Source organism: Siniperca chuatsi, linkage group LG18, assembly GCF_020085105.1.
Source record: "Siniperca chuatsi isolate FFG_IHB_CAS linkage group LG18, ASM2008510v1, whole genome shotgun sequence".
NCBI classification, from domain to species: Eukaryota; Metazoa; Chordata; class Actinopteri; order Centrarchiformes; family Sinipercidae; genus Siniperca; species Siniperca chuatsi.
The window spans coordinates 744,550-767,446 of record NC_058059.1 but is presented as its reverse complement, the minus strand read 5'-3'; the positions used below and the strand labels follow the sequence as shown (position 1 = coordinate 767,446).

At 45.0% G+C, this 22,897-nt stretch overlaps 2 protein-coding genes across 4 annotated transcripts in view; one reads left to right on the top strand and one right to left on the bottom strand.

Moving 5' to 3' along the window:
• The window catches only part of ppp1r3b (protein phosphatase 1, regulatory subunit 3B), a 13,534-nt gene extending 10,032 nt beyond the window's left edge, over nucleotides 1-3,502 (bottom strand). Inside the window, exon 1 of the mRNA XM_044173564.1 lies at nucleotides 3,215-3,502. The gene's annotated coding sequence lies outside the window, so the exon portion shown is untranslated. The remainder of the gene's footprint in view (nucleotides 1-3,214) is intronic.
• lmbrd2b (LMBR1 domain containing 2b) overlaps nucleotides 1-22,897 on the top strand; it is a 24,222-nt gene extending 1,325 nt beyond the window's left edge. Inside the window, exons 1-18 of one of the 3 annotated variants that reach the window (XM_044173557.1) lie at nucleotides 4,428-4,604; nucleotides 7,742-7,949; nucleotides 8,046-8,158; nucleotides 9,259-9,357; nucleotides 9,452-9,619; nucleotides 10,788-10,998; nucleotides 11,084-11,158; nucleotides 11,248-11,361; nucleotides 12,910-13,093; nucleotides 13,825-14,006; nucleotides 15,062-15,195; nucleotides 15,654-15,759; nucleotides 15,855-15,952; nucleotides 16,572-16,675; nucleotides 16,788-16,834; nucleotides 17,928-18,042; nucleotides 18,172-18,298; nucleotides 18,901-22,897. In XM_044173557.1, coding sequence (XP_044029492.1) covers nucleotides 7,776-7,949; nucleotides 8,046-8,158; nucleotides 9,259-9,357; nucleotides 9,452-9,619; nucleotides 10,788-10,998; nucleotides 11,084-11,158; nucleotides 11,248-11,361; nucleotides 12,910-13,093; nucleotides 13,825-14,006; nucleotides 15,062-15,195; nucleotides 15,654-15,759; nucleotides 15,855-15,952; nucleotides 16,572-16,675; nucleotides 16,788-16,834; nucleotides 17,928-18,042; nucleotides 18,172-18,298; nucleotides 18,901-18,964 — 2,115 coding nt within the window. In that variant the 5' untranslated portion in view covers nucleotides 4,428-4,604; nucleotides 7,742-7,775 and the 3' untranslated portion in view covers nucleotides 18,965-22,897. Of the gene's footprint in view, nucleotides 1-4,427; nucleotides 4,605-7,741; nucleotides 7,950-8,045; nucleotides 8,159-9,258; nucleotides 9,358-9,451; nucleotides 9,620-10,787; nucleotides 10,999-11,083; nucleotides 11,159-11,247; nucleotides 11,362-12,909; nucleotides 13,094-13,824; nucleotides 14,007-15,061; nucleotides 15,196-15,653; nucleotides 15,760-15,854; nucleotides 15,953-16,571; nucleotides 16,676-16,787; nucleotides 16,835-17,927; nucleotides 18,043-18,171; nucleotides 18,299-18,900 lie in introns of those variants that run through there. The other 2 variants (XM_044173559.1, XM_044173560.1) reach the window with 2 other exon arrangements.

Genomic DNA, 22,897 nt, shown 5'->3' with positions numbered 1-22,897 from the left:
TTGTTGGTAAATACAACAATACCCATGAGCCTCAGCTGCTGTTGCTATGGAGAAGAAGCCAGTCAAAGGCGTGGATCGCAGTGGCAGGGAATTAAAAGTGTTCAGTTGTTGAATTTGTGAACAAAACACGTTGCCGTGGTTACGGATTTCATCCAAAATTGACCCAGAATCCAAAAGTGAACGGATTTAAGCTGCAGATTGTAAAACAGTGAAATCTTTAGTTTTCACTGATTGATTGGATGCTTGTAGTGAATTGCATCTTGGGAGTTGTAGTTTGCTTCTCTTCTGCAGTTTTTATGTCCACAGGCTTCTTGTAGCTTTTTTTTTTTTTTAAATTAAAGAACCAGATGTTTTCTAACGCAGCTGTTTTTGTTCCAATGACGTCCGTCACCAGCGCTGCCTACGAGGAAACGTGGCTTTTACTTCCTGAACCAGGGACGCCTGAGATATCTCCTCCGACTCCCCAACGCTGCCGCCTCAAACAAACAAACAAACAAACTGGCCTTAAAGGTGAAATATTTCAAATCCAGCTGGGTCACTTTTCAAAGTTCATTTTCAGATGTGTGTGAGAGGGCAGAGTGCTGTAATCAGAGAGGCGTCGTTATCAGGACAAACTACTGCTACCGTGCCTCAGCTTCCAGGCAGGAATCTGTTTCTGTGAACAAACTGGGTTTGTGGGTTTTAAAGTCCTGGCTGCAAAGCATTAGGGTTTGATCCTTTGTACATTTAAGAGATTCTTGATCCTAACGCTCCAGTGCGGCCGTGGTTTCAGAGCACTGCTGATATTTCTGTATGTCGGAGTCGGCAAATGTTGACCAAAAGATTCAGGCTCAGATTTCGGGATGAGTCAACAACTGCAGCTGTCAGTCAGCTGATGAAGCAGAGTCCATAAGTGTGTCCCAACAAGGTGGAGCAACTGAAGGTGGAGTGACCAGCAGACCGAACTGCCCCCCTGATGAAAACAGCTGACTACGTGTCAACAGCTGCTGTGATCTGGTCCAGCGCCTGAGTGTACAGTACCAGCTGTGACCAGCACACGCTCAGTGCTGAGTTCAGCTCCAAACAACAGTTTGGATGAACAGATTCACTGACTGACAGAAGATCGGTTTGATGAATGAGTCATTTTTCAATCTAAGCTGTCCAGAGTGACGCCGCGCTGCGTTTGGTCGTCTCGTATGATGATCAGTTAAACATCTTTGGGTCTGGGAAACATATACTAAACAACTAATCAATGAATTAATAAAATGATCGGCAGATTATGTGGGAAATAAATAGTTATTTAATCATTTAATAATAGTTATTAGGAGCAAAAATTGGCCGAACTTTGTCCAACCAACACATCCAGGCAGCTAGGATCAGACAGTTGCACCCGCTCATCATTATTTACACGCTGCGGTGGCTTTTTCAATAATCTGCTTAAATCAGCGTTACGTTACTGAGGCCCACCTGAACCTGAACCTGAACCTGAACCTGAACCCAGACGGTTGCAGCACATCCACACTGTACTTCTGTGCTTCAGTGGGACTTTGAATGCAGGACTTTTACTTGTAATCCAGTATTTATTTGAATTGTTGTATTAGTACTTTTACTTAAGATGGCAAGTTAATATATACGACACATTTCATACACAAACTCAAAGTGCTTTACATAATGCAATAAAAACATAAAGACAGAAAGACACGCAGCATTAACGCAGTGAACTGCTGATTAAAAGAACCTTTTTAAAGGAAATGAAAACGTTAAGCACGGAGACATGAATACGGGCCGGGGGGGCGCGCTGGTTCAGGACGAGGGTTCGTGAGTTTTGAACCTGGACGTTAAGGCGGTGGAGTCTCCTCTGGAGGTCTGTTGCAGCTCCGAGCTGCTCATTAACTAAACGCTGCTTCTCCGTGTCGAGTTCGGACTCACAGTCAGCAGCCGGCGACCCGACGACCCGAGAGGCCCGCAGGGTTCACCTGGTGTATTTTGGTCCTCAGCCACTGAGACATTTATAGCCACGCAGCGGCCAGTGAACTGACCTGAGAGCTGCTGCGATGCGTTTCCACCACTGTTGGAAACTGGGTTTGACGCCGTCTGTCGTTATATTACAGGGACAGAAGGACATATCGCACACGCTGACAGCTTGTAGCCTGACATTAGTTGAGCAAGTGCATCGGGGCATAAAAGGCTTATTTTGGCCTCTGCTGACCTTAATATGGAACGAAGTTGGGAAATAACCCAACCTGTAAATATTTGTTCAGGGATGAACTACTGATGAAGTTCAAGAGGAGAAAGACCAGGTTTATGGTGTCCGATAAGGACTCTGTCCCTGACTGCACCACCACATGTGGGTGTTTGACCTGAAAATAGGCTCTTTCCTCTGCGGGGGGACTGAGACCAAGCGGCTCTGTGTGGAACATTAATCTCAGGTCGATCGCAGGCGTACAGCCGCCATGTTCAGCTCCCATCTGCAGCATCTGCAGCATCTGCAGCATCTGCAGCATCTGCAGCATCTGCACCATCTGCACCATCTGCAGCATCTGCAGCATCTGCAGCATCTGCACCATCTGCACCATCTGCAGCATCTGCAGCATCTGCACCATCTGCACCATCTGCAGCATCTGCACCATCTGCAGCATCTGCAGCATCTGCACCATCTGCAGCATCTGCAGCATCTGCACCATCTGCAGCATCTGCAGCATCTGCAGCATCTGCACCATCTGCACCATCTGCAGCATCTGCACCATCTGCAGCATCTGCAGCATCTGCACCATCTGCAGCATCTGCACCATCTGCACCATCTGCAGCATCTGCAGCATCTGCACCATCTGCACCATCTGCAGCATCTGCACCATCTGCAGCATCTGCAGCATCTGCACCATCTGCACCATCTGCACCATCTGCAGCATCTGCAGCATCTGCACCGCCGATATGGAGCAGACGGGTGGTGGTAACAAAAACGAGACCAGACGCTAGCAGGTACAGAGATACAGGAGAACTCTGCAACAGTCACAACTACTATATCTTTATTTTTGTGATAATAATAAAGTCTATATTCACATCACATATTCAAAAGAACTTTATAACTCTATCACTGTCTTTGGAAAGCAGTCTCTAAAATTTGGGAAAAAATTTAAATAAGCACAAAAAACATGAAAATTGAAATCTTATGATTAAAAGATAATAAGGTTTTGCAAATAAATGCAAATTTAAATGTACCTTTTTTTTTTTTTACCTGTGAGGATCTGCAGACTCCCTGAAAGCTTCAGGTTCACTGCTGGGCAGTTTAACCTGCAGCAATGCATCATGGTCTATAAGATCAGCATGTTTCCAGCTCTGTGACGATGGGGGGGGTTTAAAGAGTTTATTCAGCTTCAGGAGGAGAGTTTCCTCAGCACGTAAACTCGTTTTGCTTAAGAAGGTTCCTGAGTGAGCGAGGAAAGTAAAAAAGGAGGAAGGGTCGTTGCATCATCACAGCGCTGTGCTCTGCTGGGAGAAGACTCAACATATCGACGCCGTTTGATGAAGAAACTCCTCCTGCGGATGAAAGAGCACACTTCAGAGAAACGCTTCCTGCAGGCGGCTATCTGCTGCTGGTCTGCAGACCGCCTCCCAGCAGGATCACAGGCGGACTGGATGGGGCTCATGGGCTCACCACGGCAAATGGAAACCAGTTGAAGTGTCCCTTGAAAATACTGAGGTTTTGTAAACGTTTCGTTTGAGTACTTGGTATTCCCGTAGCCGCCATCATTAGCCCTGCCAGTCCTCGTGAAGCCGCCTGGGTCCAGAGAAGAGGCCGAGAGGACGCTGCAGATTCAGCTAACAACATTTATTCATCCTAAACTCAGTGTTTTCAAGGACACTTCACTCGCAGCTGGTTTCCATTTGCCGTGGTGAGGACATGAGCCCCGTCCAGTGCGCCTGTGATCCTGTTGGGTGGCTTCTCCCGCCCCGTCCGGGCGCTGTCTCTCCCACTTCATCTCCTTTCAGTTCAGGTGCCTCACTTCCTGTCGCTGACTGTGCAGTTGTACGTTGGTGTTCAAGTTTAGGCTGCAGCCTGCTGTCGTGTAAAACGCTCTCACACTGTTGTTAAAAACTATTAGATATTAGTTTTTTAGTATGACGTCATTATACCCCCCCCCAGCTGTGACCGACCTCCAGCTCCCTTTGGTCCTTTTTTCATTTCCAACTCATATTTTCCCGTAAGATGCGCTTTTTGTAGTCCATCTTCGGAACATTGTAGTTTCACCGTGGCAGACGCACGTCGTTAACGTTCGCCGTCGCATTATGACGTCGCCTAGCAGCCTGACGGATTCTTCTTCACGTCTTTCCTGACCTCATGACGTTTCCCGCTGAGGTCAAGGGAAAGTGTTTAGGAAAAGACACGGGGGCTTTTAGCACCACGCGCAATACTGCGCATGCGCGCCGAGCCTCGGCGTGCCTCCTCTGACGTCATCGTCCCCTCCCGTGAGTTCCTCCTGAAACCAGGATGTGACCGACGCTGCGAGCCAGGAAACGGACGGTTTTCATGGTAAACAGCGGAATATAATCCCACCGTCTGCGGGAGAGAATACCGAACGGCTCACTTTCCTCACAGAGCTGCCAAAACAAACTAATAAATCACGGTAAGAGACGTTTTTCTGCTGCTGTTGTTTTGCTAACCCAGCCGACATTAGCTAGCTGTCATGTTAACGTAACGCAGCTAACGTTAGCCGTCGTTACTGGCTGAAGAATGACGAGCTGTTTCTGTCTTGTTTCCCCCGAAACGGACAAATGTGGCAGTATGTGAATAAATAACCTTAAATGAAGGCTTTAATGTACTGATGTAACGTTATGTCCCAGCGAGCCGTTTGACAGTCTGTCCATCTGTCTCTCGCTTGTTTCCGGGGGGGGGTGGTCACACGTCCCGCAGCTCCCCGCAGCTCCCCACTGCACTGCAGGGTGCGGGGAGCTGCGGGACTCCTTCAGTCGTGAATTCTTTAACTAAAATTCTTATAAAATTAAATTCCACAAAAAATTCCATCTGCTCAAGATCATGCGATATGATCGAAAGCTCCAGAACAGTTACTAAATAGTTTGTGGTGAGACTGTTGCTTCCAAGGTCAAGATCAAACTTTTAAGCCAACATGAACAACCTCTGAAAGTGCTCTGGGAAAAAAAAAACCCCAAAAAAACCCCCAAAATCTACAACTCCGTGACAACTAGGCAACTCCATCTGGTGATGAAGATCACGTGCTATGATCAAAAGCTCCAGAACAGCTGCTAAATGGACCTTAAAGTGAGATAAAGGTGATGAAGATCACGTCATGAAAGCCAGACTCTTCTCTGCGATCCGGGATTTAGTATCTTAAAGATCTGGGACCGCGTGGAGCTGTTTTTAAAGGGGTCACTCCGCCGGTTTTACACATGGAGGCCAGTTCACCGGTCAGGAGCAGCACTACTCCGTCATGTGGTGTCTGGAGGGAGTTTCCAAAGTTTGACTACATAACCCTGGTGATAGTGACGTCATCAGGCGCCCTTTGAGATTAGATAGATGTCTGTCAGTGTGTCACAGATATCATACTAATAAAACTTTATTTACAGAGCACTTATCCAAACAAAGTACAAAGTGCTTCACAACAAGAGAAATAAAACACCACAGTGAATGACGAAATATAAAGAAATAAAACACATAAAATCATTAAAATAAACAATAAAATAAGCAGCCAGTTCAGGTAAAATCAGGATCTGCTTTCAGATAAAAATGTGTTTTGAGACGAGACTTAAACGAAGACTCTGACTCAGACAGCCTGATGTCTTCGGGCAGGTTGTTCCAGAGCCTCGGGGCCCTGATGGCCAAAGCTCTGTCCCCCTTAGTTTCCATCCTGGACTCAGGAACAGACAGGAGACCCCTGCCCGAAGATCTCAGACTACCTGAAGGTTCATAAGGGATTACAAGGTCTAAGATATAGTCTGGAGCCATGAAGAGCCTTAAAAGTAATCAACAAGATCTTAAAATCAGTCCTGAAACCAACAGGGAGCCGATGTAAAGAGGCTGAACCAGGTGTGACGTGGTCGCACCTGGTTTACAGCCGAGCAGCTGAGTCCTGTACAGTCTGCAGTCTGTCAGAGTGTTTAGATTAAGACGAGTGAGCAGGCTGTTACAGTAATCGAGGCGTGAAGTGACCGTGCCAGTAAGTGTGGACTTCTGAATACTCCACATCTGAATAACTTCTCTGGTTCAGGTTTGGGTTTATCTAGCTTCTGCGCTGTGAGGGATCAGTGTTTACCTAGCATTGATATTAGCTGACACGCTATCTTGAAACAAGTCTGACCGCATTTCTGCGTTAATTATAGTGTAATGTCAGAGTCTGATTCTCAGCTCTCAGTGGCTGATGCGGGCGGACTCCCATTCCTCATTAAAGAGTTAGTTCGTGCGTTAAGGATATGTGCGACCAGCCCTCATGAAGCAGCTTCTCTGGGTCACTGCTCACAGACATTAAGGGTCTCGGGTGGTTCTAAGAAATAGCAAGAATTTAAACAAGCGTTTGTTATTTTCTCTTGAGCTGTTTGGGACGAGGGACCAGGATCTCCAGGATCCCCTTATTCAGAGCTACAGGAGTTTCCTCCTCGAACGAATCTGTGTGCTGCTACGTAACCTCGGCCCCTGTGAGATGTAAGTCCTGCGTTCCCAGTGTCCTGCTGCCTATAGACGCGGTGCTCCCATTCCCCCCGTGGAATAACACAAAAGACCCTTTCATGGTTTACAGGTCAGCAGGCCTCTGTTGGACAGTCCCTTGTCTTTAACGATTCTGTGACATGAAGCTTCTTCTCGTTATGTAGAGCAGCAGTAATCAACTGAAGAGTAGCACCATCATCGCTGCAGTCAGCCGCTGCTTCACGAGCAGTAATGCTGAATTATTTCCATGGCGTGTTGCTATTACTATATTGTGAACCATGGCGTCCACCCCCAGCCCTGAGGTCACATGGTATAAACCAGTGGGTGTCGCTAGATTTGATGGTTTCCATTTTTTTATTGTACATTAGAGCCAGACTGCTAAATCAGCCGGGCTGACGTATCGGTCAGCGTTAACTTTAGGGCTTCATAGTTTTTCTTATCTATAGATAGTTTTAATAAATCTTTTCTTCTTCTTCTGTGGACCTCACCTATGATTATGAGAAATGTTGTTATTCACTCCTCCGTCCAGTCACAGCCCAGCTCACCTGCAGAGCAGCTGCTTCACACTAACTCCTCTAACGGCTGCACGAGGCTCGCGTCTGAATGCCTTTGTCGATCATCTGTGATGTGAAAACATCAGATTTCCACACAGTCGGAGAAAGAAAAAGTGTGCGTCCTGCGCATAGTTCAGTTATGAAGTATTTTAGTCGACTTCACTAACATTCAGCCCCGGAGCTGAGAACAGAAACCGGTCGCTGTGTTTCCGTCGCAGTTAGTTTGTAGTTCAGCGATCGGAGACGAGACTCGGGTCGTTTGCAGCCATGTTGTTGTCCTGCGTCACCCCGTGTACAGTGACGCAGCTAAAAAACAGAGCAGTGATTCGAGTGACAAAATGAGATCCAACTCGGGGGCTTCTCCGGGGTCCTGATGATGCAGGATGACATCACCAAAACTGTCCAGTCAGTGAGTTACCTGTCTGTCAGTGTGACTCCGTCTTTCCTCCTATTGGTTCGTCAGTAAAAAGTCAGCGTGATGTGCCTTTTATTCGCCTGATCCGGACCAAGTGAACCGGACAGGCGTGACACGGAGCTCCGTCTCTTGCAGGTTTCTGTCGGGCTGCTGAGAGGAGCGCGGCGGGATGAGTGGGGCTGCTCTGGGTATCGAGATCGTGGTGGTGTTTTTCCTGGCGCTGTTCCTGCTGCACCGATATGGAGACTTCAGGAAGCAGCAGCGCATGGTGTTGTTCGGCACGCTGCTGGCCTGGTATCTGTGTTTCCTCATCGTCTTTATTTTACCTCTGGACGTCAGCACGGTCAGTACTGAGAGGAGACGTCTGTCACTCGGATTCATGAGGCTCAACAAACACCTGAAGTGTGTGTGTGTGTGTGTCTTTATCTTCTCTTTACAGACCATCTACAAGCAGTGTAAGATAGACCACGAGGAGCACACCTCCGTTCCCACCGTCAGCCCGTTACCGTCCAATCACACGGCAGCAAACGCATCTGTCACACCCACTAAAAGGTTAGTGTACAACACGTGTGTCATGTTATTCAGTTATTACTGCATGTTCATCTGGGCATCAGTGGCCCTGAAAGTCTGCAGATAACAGGGAGAAGGTCCTGCCAGGGTGCAGGTTTAAAGCACATCGCGCGTGTTTAAGTCTGGAAGATGTTACAGTGAGAAAAAGACTGAATCAGGCTGCTGTTTTCTTCTTTAGTTCAGATAGCTTGGGAAGGTTTCATGCTATCTAACTTAGCAACAAATAACGTCACGAAAAGCACTTTTTTTGGGTATACGAGATGCTGAAATAGTTTGAGCATGCAGGACTTATGCTTGAAAATCTGCCCGTTACCCATACAGTATGTGACAATTACATTTCGTCATGTGTTCCTAAAGGCAATGAATACTAGAGAGGCCCAGTAAGAAAAGCAAAGAACAGACAGGGTCATCATGTTCTTGGTATTCAGGGAAGTTGGTTAGCAGAGGTGGTAAAAATATGTCAACCAGCCGGCAATTAGCAAACAAACTGATTAATTAAAACGACCGATTGAGTCATTTGTCTGTACTTTCCACAACTTGTAAACACTCCGAACTCATCGTTTATTTGCTGAGCTGAATCAGACACATCCTGATGCATCTCCTCACTCATTAAATGCGTTTCCTTTGCTGTGTGATGTAGCACCACTGCTCGTTTGCCCTGAAAAGCTTAGTAAGCTAAATATTATAATTTGTTAAAATGTTGTAGCGTTACTATAAACCACTGCAGGAAGCCCTGACAGGTCTGAATTAAATGGCGTCAGATTAACACGAAGCAGCAGCATCGGGTAAAACACGAGATAAACACTATACCAGATAAAAAGAGGTAAAGTGTCGGCCTTTCTAAGATCACTAAATATAAAAGCAGTTTAACAAACCAGGAAACACTGAATGACCCAATTTGCGATTCTTCTCATGTCAAATCAGTCTGTTCCCCTGTGGGGAGGCCAGGAGGACAGACAGGTTTATGATGGCCCCCTAAATCAGCCTCAGCCTGTTAATAACGCCGGTCTCAGCTTTGTACTGTATTGTACCTGTGTCGAGTCTCACTGCTCGTACCCTTCTCTCTTTCTTCTCTATAACAGCGCACCGCAGCCATGCTACAAGCCGTGGAGCTACATCCCTGATGGCATCATGCCTGTGTTCTGGAGAGTGGTGTACTGGACGTCCCAGTGTCTCACATGGTCCGTATGAATCTACCACACAGACCGCGAACATACGTGGTTCGTTGTATTTGTATAACGTGATGTTGTTTGAAGGTTTGACTTGTGCTTTCAGGCTGCTGCTGCCCTTCATGCAGTCCTACGCCCGCTCTGGAGGCTTCTCCATCACTGGGAAGATTAAAACAGCGCTGATAGAGAATGCTATTTATTACGGGACCTACCTGCTCATCTTCGGCTCTCTGCTCATATACGTGGCTGTTCATCCCGAGTGGCACCTCTCCTGGTGGGTGGACTGAGGAAGGAACTGGAGGTTTTACAAAGAGCTGCTTGGCAGTCAACACTTCCTGTCACGTTTCCTGACATCGGAGCTGTTTCTGGTCATTTTGGTGTCCTGGTCTGGACATCCAGCGGTGCCCTGAGGGGACTGATCTTGTGATATTTTACTGCACTAAACGTCTGCGTCTAGTCTGTCAATTAGTATGTTCACACTAGTCCTATTCTAGTCTGGCTCTAATCATGTCTAGGATGTGATATGGAGCCTAAAAACCTGATTATTTATACTCCGTATGATTCTAACATTATCAGGTCACTGATCTTATGGATGTCCTTACCGCGTTTTAGGATCCAGTATTTATTTTGAGTATATTTAATATACAGCTTATAGTGCACACTTAGGCCTGCATTAAGTAAAGTAAGAAAGAAGTTTAGATTCGTTGAGCAGCTTTAAGAATTTCTAACCTGCATCACAGCTTTCCTGAGGGTTCCTATAATATTTCATTTCAGTGTGAGTCTGGACAGGAGTTACACCGACTCTCTTCGACCTGAGCATTACGAAAATACTGAGGTTTTCGACCAGCAGCAGCGGTGTAGAAGTTCTCCCGCTAAATGTCACTGAAAGAGACGCCAAACCACAGTTTTGAAAACTAAAGCAGCTCTGCTCATTGGCAGGACAGAGCTGTGAGCGGGTGAGCTGCTGAGCTCAGATGTTTCAGTGTCTTCACAGCCAGTACCCGGGCGATACTGATCACAGAATGCCTGGACATGTCCGAATCAGGAGCCTGTAGATCGGCTCAGGACGTTCACACGTTCATATTTAATTATATATATATATATATATATATATATATATATATATATATATATATATATATATATATATATATTTTATACTATGTGACTGGAGTTGAGGACACACCTGCTGATTATTATTAGTGTTGGATCATATTATTATATGAAGTTTGCATGGAAAGTAAGCTTGTTACTCATATCCAACAGCAAAGAAACTGTAAGTCTGATTGTAATTCTAAAACTGTCTTCTGTCAGATTTAATCTGCAGCAGTAAACATGCAGCGCTTGTCAGCTAGTGTGATAAATCACAGGTTACCTTCCGCCGAGGGTTTAGGGGAAAGGAAATGACAGCTGTTTGGGTTTGTCCTCCCTGTGTGACTCAGGTACGAGCTGCAGACCATCGGGATCACAGCAGCTAACACCTGGGGCCTGTTCCTGCTGGTGCTGCTGCTCGGTTACGGTTTGGTGGAAATCCCTCGCTCCTACTGGAACGCTTCGCGGCACGGACACTTACTCATCAAGACGTACTTCAAGGCGTCCAAGCTGATGACGGAGAAGGCAGATGCAGAGGAGAACCTGGAGGACGTCATGGAGGTGGGCGTCAGCCAGTGGACGTTACTGTAACGAATGAAGTTTAGCTCATTTCACTGTTTTTACTGTGAAGTCTGGTTTGCTGCAGGAGGTGAGAAAAGTCAGTGAATCCGTCAAGTATAACCATCCGCTGAGGAAGTACATCGATACAATTCTCAGAAAAGTAAGTGGAGTACAGCTTTTATCAACTCCGTTATGATTCTTTGATCAGATGTGAAAGAGCAGATAGATTGATCTGACGTGTCCTCTCAGTGCCCGGTGGATTACCAGGAGAAGATGGGCAGGAACATGGACGACTACGAGGACTTTGATGACAAACAAAACACGTATCCCAGTGAGAAGAGCCTGGTGAAGCTTCATAAACAGGTGAGGATGGGGGGGGCGACTAAACGATTAATCAAACGAACAACAACTAAAGATCATTAACATAACCGATTAGTCAGTAATGTTAATGAGCGTTAGTTGCAGCCCTAGAAAACACTTCCTCGAATTGGTTAAGATCCTCGTTGCCACATTTTGGAGAAAGAGAACTGTGGCTTAAGCAGGAAGAGGTCGAGTTACAGTAGCTCAGGCTGGATAAGATAAAAGCCTGGACAACTGTCTCCAGGTCATGATATATTTGTGAAGTGGAGAAAGCGAGTTGTAGAGTCAAATGGGACTCCCAGGTTTAATAATACTAATAAAACTTTATTTACAGAGCACTTATCAAAACAGAGTACAAAGTGCTTCACAACAGGAGAAATAAAACACCACAGTGAATGATGAAATATAAAGAAATAAAATACATAAAATAAGCAGCCAGTTCAGGTAAAATCAGGATCTGCTTTCCAGATAAAAATGTGTTTTGAGACGAGACTTAAACGAAGACTCTGACTCAGACAGCCTGATGTCTTCGGGCAGGTTGTTCCAGAGCCTCGGGGCCCTGATGGCAAAAGCTCTGTCCCCCTTAGTTTCCATCCTGGACTCAGGAACAGACAGGAGACCCCTGACAGAAGATCTCAGACTACGTGAAGGTTCATAAGGGATTACAAGGTCTAACATACAGTCTGGAGCCATGAAGAGCCTTAAAAGTAATCAACAAGATCTTAAAATCAGTCCTGAAACCAACAGGGAGCCAGTGTAAAGAGGCTGAACCAGGTGTGACGTGGTCGCACCTCTGGGTCCTGGTTTACAGCCGAGCAGCTGAGTCCTGTACAGTCTGCAGTCTGTCAGAGTTTTTAGATTAAGACGAGTGAACAGGCTGTTACAGTAATCGAGGCGTGAGGAGATAAAAGCATGAACAACAGTTTCTGCATCACTAAGATTTAAAATAGATCAGATTCTTGCGATGTTTCTGAGGTGATAGAAACCTGATTGGACGAGCTCAGTGATAAGTTGCTCAAAACATAAACTGCCATCAAACAGGACACCGAGGTTTCCTGCAACAGGCTTGATGAGTTGTGACAGGTTACCAGTAGATGGCAGTATTTGTTTAGTGATGTGTTGGGGCCCAATAACAAGGATTTCAGTTTTATTTGAGTTGATCTTGGTTTCTAGCTACAGGTTTAACAAGTAGAGGTTATTGCATATCAGCTGGATGGAGTTGGGAGGACCCAGTCACGTGTCATGCTGTACGTACCAACCAACGGAGAGCGTTCTGTGGTTGAGGGGTTGATGCTTACCCTCATCTCGACACGAGTAAACGAAATGCGGTGGTCCGTCGTATGAAATGCAGCACTAAGGTCCAGTAATACCAGACACGAGCACGGGGTCTTTAACCCGCCGAGGGGCATTTCGTTTAGCACGCTGAGATCTGAATCCAGATTGAAATTTCTCAAAAATGTCATTGTTATTCATGAATGATGTAAAGTTCATCCCAGTTGTGTATTCCAGCTGTGTATGGTGAACCGTGTGTGTGTGTGTGTGTGTGTCCAGGTGATCTATGCGGTTCAGAGACACAACAGGACTCGTGTCCAGTGGCAGATCCTGCTGCAGCAGGCCATCCATCTGGAGGACGTAGCCAAGAACGAGACCAGTTCAGCCCACCAGTTTGTCCACAGCTTCCCGTCCTCTGAGCCAGCGGGCTGGTTCAGCAGATACGTGTACACGTCGACTGTAGGTGGGTTTGAGTACCGGGCCTCCGGTCCCTGTCCTCGGGTCTATCAGGCATTAGTGCCGGCGGACCTTTTCTACAAATACTGTAATGAGTTCTCATGACCTTCCGTGGAATAAGATATAACCCACAACTATCAATCAGAAGTTCACAAAAGCACAAAAACTCAAACTTACAATGTTAACAACCAAAAACTAAACAATAATGTGAAAACAGACAAAAGGACAAACAGACTACTGACTAAGTTTTATTGGACATCCTGCTATTGTTTGATCCTGCACTTCTGTGAAAACTACTCCATTACAAGGAGTAACTGCTTAAGTAAAAGTACAGAAAATGTACTTAAAGTATTAAAGTACTCAAACGTTGTAGTAAAATGATGTATTATTATTATATTATTATTAGATTGTTACTGATGCATCAATGTATTTAAGCAGCATTTTTCATTTTAATTTTACTGTTGTAGTTGGTGAAGATGGAGATCGTTTTAACTACTTTATATACAGTTAGTTTAGTCCAGTGGTTCCCAGCCTAGGGCTCGGGCCCCTCCAAAGGGTCACCAGATTAATCTGAGGGGCCCTGGGAAGAAGAAAAAACAAAGTTCTGCTTCACAAATAGTTATTCAGTTTTTGGACTTTTTTATCTAATATTGGATCATTTTACTGGTTCGTGTAGTGGTAAGTACCTTTGAGCCTTGCAGTGACGTCCTGTGTGTGTGTGTGTGTGTGGTTGTACAGAGTGGTACTGGGAGTGTCTCCTGAAGTGCTGGTTTTACCGGCTGCTGTCGGTGGTCCTGACTCTGTTCAGCGTGGCCGTGGTCTGGTCTGAGTGCACCTTCTTCAGCACCCGGCCCGTCCTCTCTCTGTTCGCTGTGTTCATCCAGCTGGCCGAAAGAGACTACAACTACCTGTACATCGAGGTGAGACACGCAGACAACGTACGTAGTTGTTACAGTTAAAGTCAGTCCAGTTGTCTCTGCTGATAGGTTCTGAACTGAAAGCCACAGTGAACTCTTTCCTTGCTGGTTTCATCACCCACTCGAAGCTTTGCCCTCATCTTGTTTCTGAACTCTGTGGCCACAAACTCCTGTTTGTACAGACGGACCAGGAACCACAGCAGACAGTGTGAGTGGGAGCAGCGCTTGCTGATAATTAATGTAGTTTTATCAAGAGTCTGTTAGGGTGTCTCCACTGCAGTAGCTTTCCCAGGCGACCAAGAACCTCTTGATGAAATCAGGAACAACCGGAAGAACCAGGGAGCCAATTTAGTTACTGTAGGACAGTCCACCAGAGAAGGGCTAGAGCTTTCTGATGGCCCGGGAACTATTGGGGCAGAGTTCACAACGCTTAACAGTGATGACCGTTAAAATGGAAGGAGTGAAAGAAGTTGAAGTCTCAGTTTAAGCGTTGCCGTTGAGTAAAGTTGAAGTGAAAGTGCTTGAACTGCGACCTGAATCTTCAACGGTGTCAGTGTCGATGAAGATGAAGTGTCCACTGATGTGTAAGCACTGAAAGCAGTTGGAGTAAATTGTGAATGAACACTGTAGTAGAGCTGAAGATGTTTGTTTTTTTGTTGAAGGGTGAAGATCAGAGGCCTGAAAGGGTTTGAAGTGTCAGTTGCCATGTAACCACTGAAAGCAGTTGAAATGTCGCATCTCACCTGCCCAAACAAACAAAGCTAAAGGAGGAAACGCTTTACGGTTCAGATGTATTCACCTGAACACAAAACTGAATCTGATTCAAAGAAGAATTCGGCAATGATTTGGAAATGATGTTAAGTTCTGAATTCAGTCACTAAACACCTCCAGGTTTAACTAGCAGATAAAACAGATTCAGCTTTAAGCCGTTCACCTGCAGTCAGCACTGGCCGCTCTCAGGATTCATTCCTCTGCTCGCTCCACTCTCACGGTCCCTGCAGTCCGGCTGTGAGGGATTTCCACTTTAACCGGTCTGTGATGTCACTTCTCTCCACCAGATGGCGTGCTTCATCACAATCTTCTTCCTGTGTACCTGCGTTTACTCCACCGTGTTCCGCATTCGGGTTTTCAACTACTACTACCTGGCCTCCCATCACCAGACTGATGCGTACAGCCTCCAGTTCAGCGGCATGTAAGTGAACACTTTAAGGACTGCAATGGTCTTTTTACTGGAGCGTCTTCACATGTTTAATCCTTAATATGCAGGCGAACTAAAGCGACACCTTTTCCACATCTTCTAAAAATAAAAGGAGCCAAATGCGATTAAATTCAGCAGCTGTTCCTTACAAATAAATAAAGCCAGAATTTGGCAACCATGCCTGGTCTACTATAAAATGTCTATAATAAAAGAAATCTAACTTAATGCCTGTAACCGGTAACTACAACCTTTCTTTTACTTTTTCTTTTTGTGCGTTTCTGTGTGTTTCTGTGTGTTGGGGTGGGATACGGAAACTTTGAAATGATATGTAAATGTATGAAAGCCCAATAAAAACACATGAATATAAAGGTCAGGAAAGAAACTTCCAGTGAAGGGTTAAGGAAGGACAGGTGAAGAACATATGATGCAGACTGCGACTCTTTACTCTGCAGGCTGTTCTGTCGTCTAACGCCTCCTCTGTGTCTGAACTTCCTGGGTTTGATCCACATGGACTCTGCCATCTCCCACCAGCAGAAGGAACAGACCGCCTACACCTCTGTAAATCACCTTCAGTAACACACAACTAACTGTGATACGGGCCGTTCAGTGTCGGCTGCGAAGCGCCTTCTTGTCTGACTTCTTGTCTTTTCCAGATCATGGGATCGATGCGTGTTCTGTCTTTTATTGCTAATGGCTTCTATATCTACTACCCCATGCTGATAGTGATCCTGTGTATCGCCACCTACTTCAGGTGAGACAAGTGCAAACTCTGCTAAATACTTTAGTGTCTCCAAATGTTTTTCCCTCTCTAGAAGATTTATGGCTCTGTTTTAATGGCTGCGCAACCACCAGCACAAGCAGCACTCCGACCGCGTGGCATCGCCTTTGCCCGTCTGCGTGACGAGTAGAGCTGCAACAATTAGTCGATTAACAGAAAATGAATTGGCGGCTGTTTTGATAATTGATTCGTTGTTCGGGTCGTGTGACAACATGTGATGGTCCCAGGTTTTTAAATGTGAGAGTTTGCTGCTTTTCCTTTTAATATAATAAACTGAATCGCTTGCAAACTGCTGATTTTATGAACTACAGCAAAATAAAGTATAATTTATAACTCAGTATTCTGTATTCAACTTCTAACAGATGTGGCGTTTCATCTTTTATTCTTGAAATGTATTACGATGCTGCCGTGTCACATCAGTTACGTTATGATGTGACTGTGCGAGGTGATGACTGAAATAATGTTGGACTAATACAATCATATAAACAGCTTCACGTTAAGACCTGCTGCTTTGTGCTGGTTATTGCACCAGTGAAGGGCCCGTAGTGGGAGTGAGCAGATGCTGCAGATGTGTAATAAACTCTTTCCTCAGTTTGGGGACTCGCTGCCTGAATCTTCTGGGCTTCCAGCAGTTTGTCGGGGACAGTGAAATGACCTCTGACCTGATTGACGAGGGCAAGGAGCTGATCCGACGGGGTAAGACTGTGATAGCAGTCAGTGATACGGCGCAGGACATTAGCACGTGGCCTGTTGAATGCTGCAGGTTAAACCGTAAATTCGCATTCAAGAATCACCTTTCTTTTTACAGAGAAAAGGAAGCGACAAAGGATTGAAGATGGCGAGAACAGACGGAGAGTGAGTAAAAACAGTAACACCTCAGAGAGCGCAGACCTCCTCCAGGAGACTCTACGTTCATTTGAATCAAATTACATGTTTGGAAAGTTTGAACTAGTTTTGAGATATTCTGCTTAACAAGACAAATTATTACGACTGAAAACTCCTTAGAGGAGGTGACAGCACCGCAGAGTATGAAGTTTATGGATATTTCCTGAACGTGTCACAAAAGACAGCCTGTAAAAGGTTTTCACCCCTGTTGGAAGTTCATCATGCTTTTTGTTTTACAACATTTAATCAGAAGTAGATTTAATGTGATCAACAGAAAACGACCCTTTAATGTCAAAGGGTTAGGGTTCGCGTCGGGGTCCTGCATCACCCTGTCGGGTTCATTTGGCAGTAATGACCGGCTCTCATACATCGTCCCTCTTATTACACTATACTTACTAAAGAAATCACTCATTTGACACCAAATATTACTTTAATTGATTTCAAAATGATTTTAAAAGGTTTTTTTGCCACAGGACTTCTTTCTGCGGATCGATATGATTGGACTCCATAGCAACGGTCTGTTATTCAGAAATAACAGACTAGAATGCCGTAATTGACCAATCAGAATCAAGTATTCAACAAAGCCGTGTAGTAAAACCAGTTAAATGGAGATCACCTGTGTGTAGTCGAGGGGTTTCAGTTGATTGTCTAAAGCCCCATCACAGGGGGAGGTGGGGGGTGAAATCTTCACTGAGCTCCTCAGTAATTTAACTCATTTTAACTGGACACAGACTAAAGACACTAAAGCCTCCTCAGGGGGGGCGCCGGAGAGCCGGAGAGCTGAAGGGGAGGCAACGACACTGCAGGAGGTGGATCTGAGTCAGAAACCTCCCTCCTCCTCAGAGTCATAACTCTTACTGCTGTAATTATTACTGGTTGGGGTGAAAAATGACCCACATTCGGATTCAAATCACTGAGCGGTGCAGGTGATGTTGAAATCCCCCCACCTCCCTTTAAAAGCTGGTTTAATTTCTGACCGGCTGGTGGAGCAGCAGCGGGTTTCTCTCAGAGCAGCTCAGCGTCACACCAACATGTATGTGTATGTGTTGTGTGTGTGTTGCAGGATTGGAAGGAGCGCTATGGAAACCAGAGGGAAGACTACACGGCGAGGAACAGGAGCAGTCATGAAATGAAGGAGACCAGTTACTCAGACACTGTGACCCCCAGCAACAACAGACGTAAGTCCACCAGCAGCCGATGCGTCCACACTGGTCACGTTATACTGCAGCAAAACAAAGGTAGTTTAAAGCTGAAGAGAAATGACACTCGACTGCTACTGACAAATAAAGTTGTTGTTTGCTGAACAGAGGCGAAATATTCTCGCTCTGGGAGTCGGGCAGAGAGGGACTGCATCGAGCTGCTGCAGGACGCCGAACCTTTAGACTTCAACGCTGACACTCTGACGGACGACCCTCTGGACGCAGAGTCTGGCAGGTAAAGATGACGTCCCCCTCGTGTTTTCAGAATGATAAAATGAGACCGTGCTCTGCCTGGGGAGATCACAGACACACCTGTACTTGATGCAAACTGAGGTTTCCCTTTGTTTTCACTTGCTGTTACTTCAAATGTTGCCGTTCGACCGAGCCACAGCAGCGTTAGCTTGTCCGTTCGCTCCGGTTCGTTTTCTCAGTCAGTGATTTATCTTAAGGCAGCAGCTGGCAGTGATGAAACGGCTCTTTTTATCATCAGAATTTGATCCAGTCGGTCTGACAACATTTGTCTAGAAGAGCCGTATGATTAAAGTTGGGGAGCCAACAGGAAGAAGTCTCTACTGAGCATGCTCTATGGGCCCAACAACGCAGAAGCGCGAGGAAGCCGGCGGAGGCTTTTTCAGCGTGTGCGCTCAGCGAGCCGATTGGTTTCAGGCCAAAGACAGAAAAAACTGAACGACGTATCTTTTCATCTCAGAGAGAACGAGAATGCTTCATTTACATGTCGGCGTCAGAACCGTCACCTCTTTCACCCCACCTGCCTGCGTTAAGGAAGACTCGTGTGTTGTCACTTTCAGTTGTGTATTTAGTATTTTGCTCTTTCAGACACGCAGGCGGACGGTATCTGTCCATGTCGTCGTCTCGGAGCCGAATATTCGACGACGTCTGACGGGGACAAGAAGTCTGAAGGGGAGCCACAAACTGGAACACACACGAACGTCGCTGTCTGCACATCCACCTGCAGGGAGTGAACGTACCACGCCACCTCCATCTCACTACTCACAGGCTGCTTCCTCATCTCCCAGGATGCATGGTAATAAAAAAAAAAAACAGGTCATGTATCAGTGAAGATCTGTCACCTGGAAATGTCTTCATAAACACTTTGCATCAGGTTTCATGGCCAGCGTGGCTGCAGGTGACCGGAGGCACTTTGAAGGAATATTAATGCTATAAAAGTTACATAAACCCTCTGGTATGAATGCAAACTCTGACAGATATTGTTCTGAGTTTCCGGTCCTGTCTGAGCTGCATGTCATGGTGGCAGGAGTCGCTCTCTAACCGTCTGAGCATGCTCATGAATGTGCGTCTGCTGCCGCTGCATGTCGACGCGTCGCGTCACTTTAATGAAGGTCCTTGGAAGTAGAGTTTATTTATATTTTTTATTCTTTGTCTTAAATGTTCAGGTTTTATTTATCTGTCTGTCATTGATAACCCTGATTTATACATGATCAGCAGTAGTTTCGTGTGCTGCCGGTTTAAGCCGTCTTCACTTGACAATAATTTAATTCTAATCATGTAAGAAGGTCTGAGTTTCAGTACATAAAAGCTGTAATAATTAGAATCTTAAAAGCAACTGAATACCTGAATTTAATCACTACTTCATGTTGTCAAAATAAAAATATCACTGAATTTAAAGCACTGAAGTATTTTACTTTGAAAAGCATCTGTCTAAGTTTATGTGGAGTGAATTTCCAGAAGGTCGTGTAAGTGGTGCATTTACACCCCTATGGTTAGGGTTTGCTTGTTTTTTAGGTATCACAAATTCACATGTCAAATGTATTTGTTGTCATTTTCAGATCTAAAACTTCAAGTGAAAAAATCCCGTTGCTCAGTTTCTTATCCTTTATTTATTGGTTTGACTGAGAAGCAAAACGCTCTTTCACTGACACGCTGTTCGAAACCAGTCTGACCTGTTGGCCACTGAGCAGCGCCACCAGACCAGTTGGGGCTTACCTGCCTTGCTCAGGGGCCCCTGCTGGAGGTAATAAGGGAGGGGCAAGAGCTGCTGGTTCACTTTCCGTACCCAGATTGGGAATGGAACCGCCGACCTTCCGGTCTCCAGCCCTCGTCCCCAACTCTGAACAGGATCGGTTAAATTCAGACAGCAGCTCAAGATGAAAAGTTCCAACCTGAACGTCTGGAAACTTCTTCCTCCTGTATTTTAGGCAGATGAGACTCTTGAATCATGTGACTGACAGAATGCAACCCGATTGGTCAGAGGTCTGATCGATGAGTATCCTCAGCAGCCTCGATGTCCAAGTCGATCTGTCCGATCCAGTCCAAGTGACTCCGTAAACTTTTGGATCACAGTTTGACCAACTGAATTAAAGCAACTGGAATAGTTTTTTGAAACGTGTGAACCCTAATGAACTGAAACTTAATAAACCTAAAATCAAACCGCAGACAACTGTCAGAGTAAAATACCTAAATAATTGAAATTCAGTGGTATTTAAACGTCAGTATGAAGTGTTTTATTTTATTCAGCTGCTTATTCGATTAAACCCTTCCCAGTGTCATTTAAATAGGGTGTAACTCCTCTTCCTTTGCGTTGGTTTAAACATCATAGTGTAAGAAACCATCTGAAGCTGGTGAGTGTTTCAGTTTTTTTAAATGGTTCCTAAACTGCCATGTGTTTGTCACCTTGAAGTGAAAATGTTTCTTTACCCCTCCGAGGTTTGAACTGAAAGTACAGAAGTGACCTTTAAAGGACCAAACCTGTGTTTTTGTGTGTTTCAGCTCGTTCATTACGAGTTACTTAACAAAGCTGTAGCGTTCAGGAAATGTCTCTCTTCTCTCGCAGTCAGCCTCGGCTTTCCTTTCACTTCACTGTGAAATCCACCTCAAAGCAACGATTCAACATTAGTGAACTCCGCTGCCTCTCTCTCTCGCTGAGAGTCAGATGTTCAGGTCGATCCCACTCTCATGTCTGTGCGCTAAATATGAAGCTACAGCCGGCAGCTGGTTAGCTTAGCTTAGCATAGAGACTAGTCCACCTACCAACACCTCTGAAGCTCACTGATCAACATGTTACATCTCGTTTGTTTCATTTCTACAGTGACTGACGGTTTGTGGTACAGGAAGTTACTATTGATAAAATGGAGAGCAATTCATAACAAGAGCAGCACATTCGAGATTAAGACTCAAAACAAGGAGGAATAAATAGATGAAAATAAAAAGGAAAGAAAGGAAAAGAGTAATAAATTCAACGGGGGGGCGAGAGGGGGAATCTAGATAAAGATGTGATAAATATTACAGATATGAAGCGTTTAGACAGCTTTATTTAAGGAGGTAGAGAAATATAATGTTCCATTTCCTTCGCACAGCAAGAATTGTTAGTAAATGCACATTTTATACCATAAAAAAATAAAATTAATAAGGAAATAAGAGTCATCTGCATCGGGTAGATAGAAACTAGAGAGAATATCTTGAATGGATAAATCTGCAGGTCCAAAATAAAACAAACAGTTTCAGGTTGTCGACTGAAACAAAACAGAAATGTTGTTTTTCAACTTCTGAAGGAAAAATGTCACAAGATAAACCTTTTGAATCAATTTTCTCCAACTCATATCTTCCACATAACAATTTCACTGATGGATACGCAGTCGAGAAATAGTTCTGGCAAGTAACTCCCGTAAAACCACAAACTGTAGTTTCCACCTTTCTGTAACGTGCAGATTAAAGTTAGAATCCTTCAGGTTTCAGTCCTGGATGATTTGGCGCCTCCTGTGGTGACTGGTGGTAACAGCAGCTACAACATGAGAGCAACGGCTGAATCCACTTACACAGCGGCCAGTCAGTCAGTACATTTCCATCGTGCCACACTTACTGTGTTTCACCAGTGGAATGCTTTTAATGTGAAGCAGCAGCAGGATGTTTCCTGTCAGGCCTCATTTTCTGGGAATTCCTTGTGCGTAGGTAAGCAGTTTGAATCACCTGTAGGAATGGCGGACTGTGTCGCTAACAATGAACACTACTATACAGAGAGGTAATTACATTAAATACATTGACTGGCTGGTACTGATTACCACCATAAATGCTGTGAGAAACTGGATGAATTTCTTGAACATCTGGAGCATTCTAACTTTAAAGAAACTAGATTTAACATGTTTATGAGTGAGCTGCAGCCAGGCGAGCTGTTTCCTCCTGCCTGAAAGGTGGAGAGCACTATGGTGTGCCTTGGAGAACGCCGTCGGTCACGTTTGGCATGTTTGATTCGTAGTAAACAGGTTAAAACAAGTAAAAACACAGGTCTGGTGCTTTAAATATGTTTAGCATGTAGCGTTAGCTCTGGTGTTGATGAAGAGATCCTGCTGGCAGGTTCAGCTGAGCTTCAGCTCCGTCAGTGAACTTCTTTAGATAAACTTCAGTGTCAGAAAAGTTCATCATCAGGAGGAAACTGACCTGAGCACAGCGACTGTGTTCACACCACATCCTCATCTATCCAAGTCTTGTATGTGTATATATGTATGATATCTTTTTTGTATTATATGGGCTAATTAATGATACACAGAAAGCGTTAAAAGTGACTTTGTATTTATTGTAACTCTTCCTCACACTGTATGTTTCCTGATTCCAGCAGTGTTTCAGTCTGATCATACTACTGATTCTGGTGATGAAGTACTTCATGTTCTGAATATCTGAATATTTATTGTCTGTCATGATCTCAGCACATTTCTTTCTGCTTCTGGAGATGGAAAGTAGATATAAGTAGTTGATCTCTGTGTCCTGTGATTTACAGTAGTGAATTATTTAGAGAAAAGATTATGTATGTTTTACTCTGCTGCCAGTGTTGTGTCAATAAAAATTATCAAAGTGTTACAAA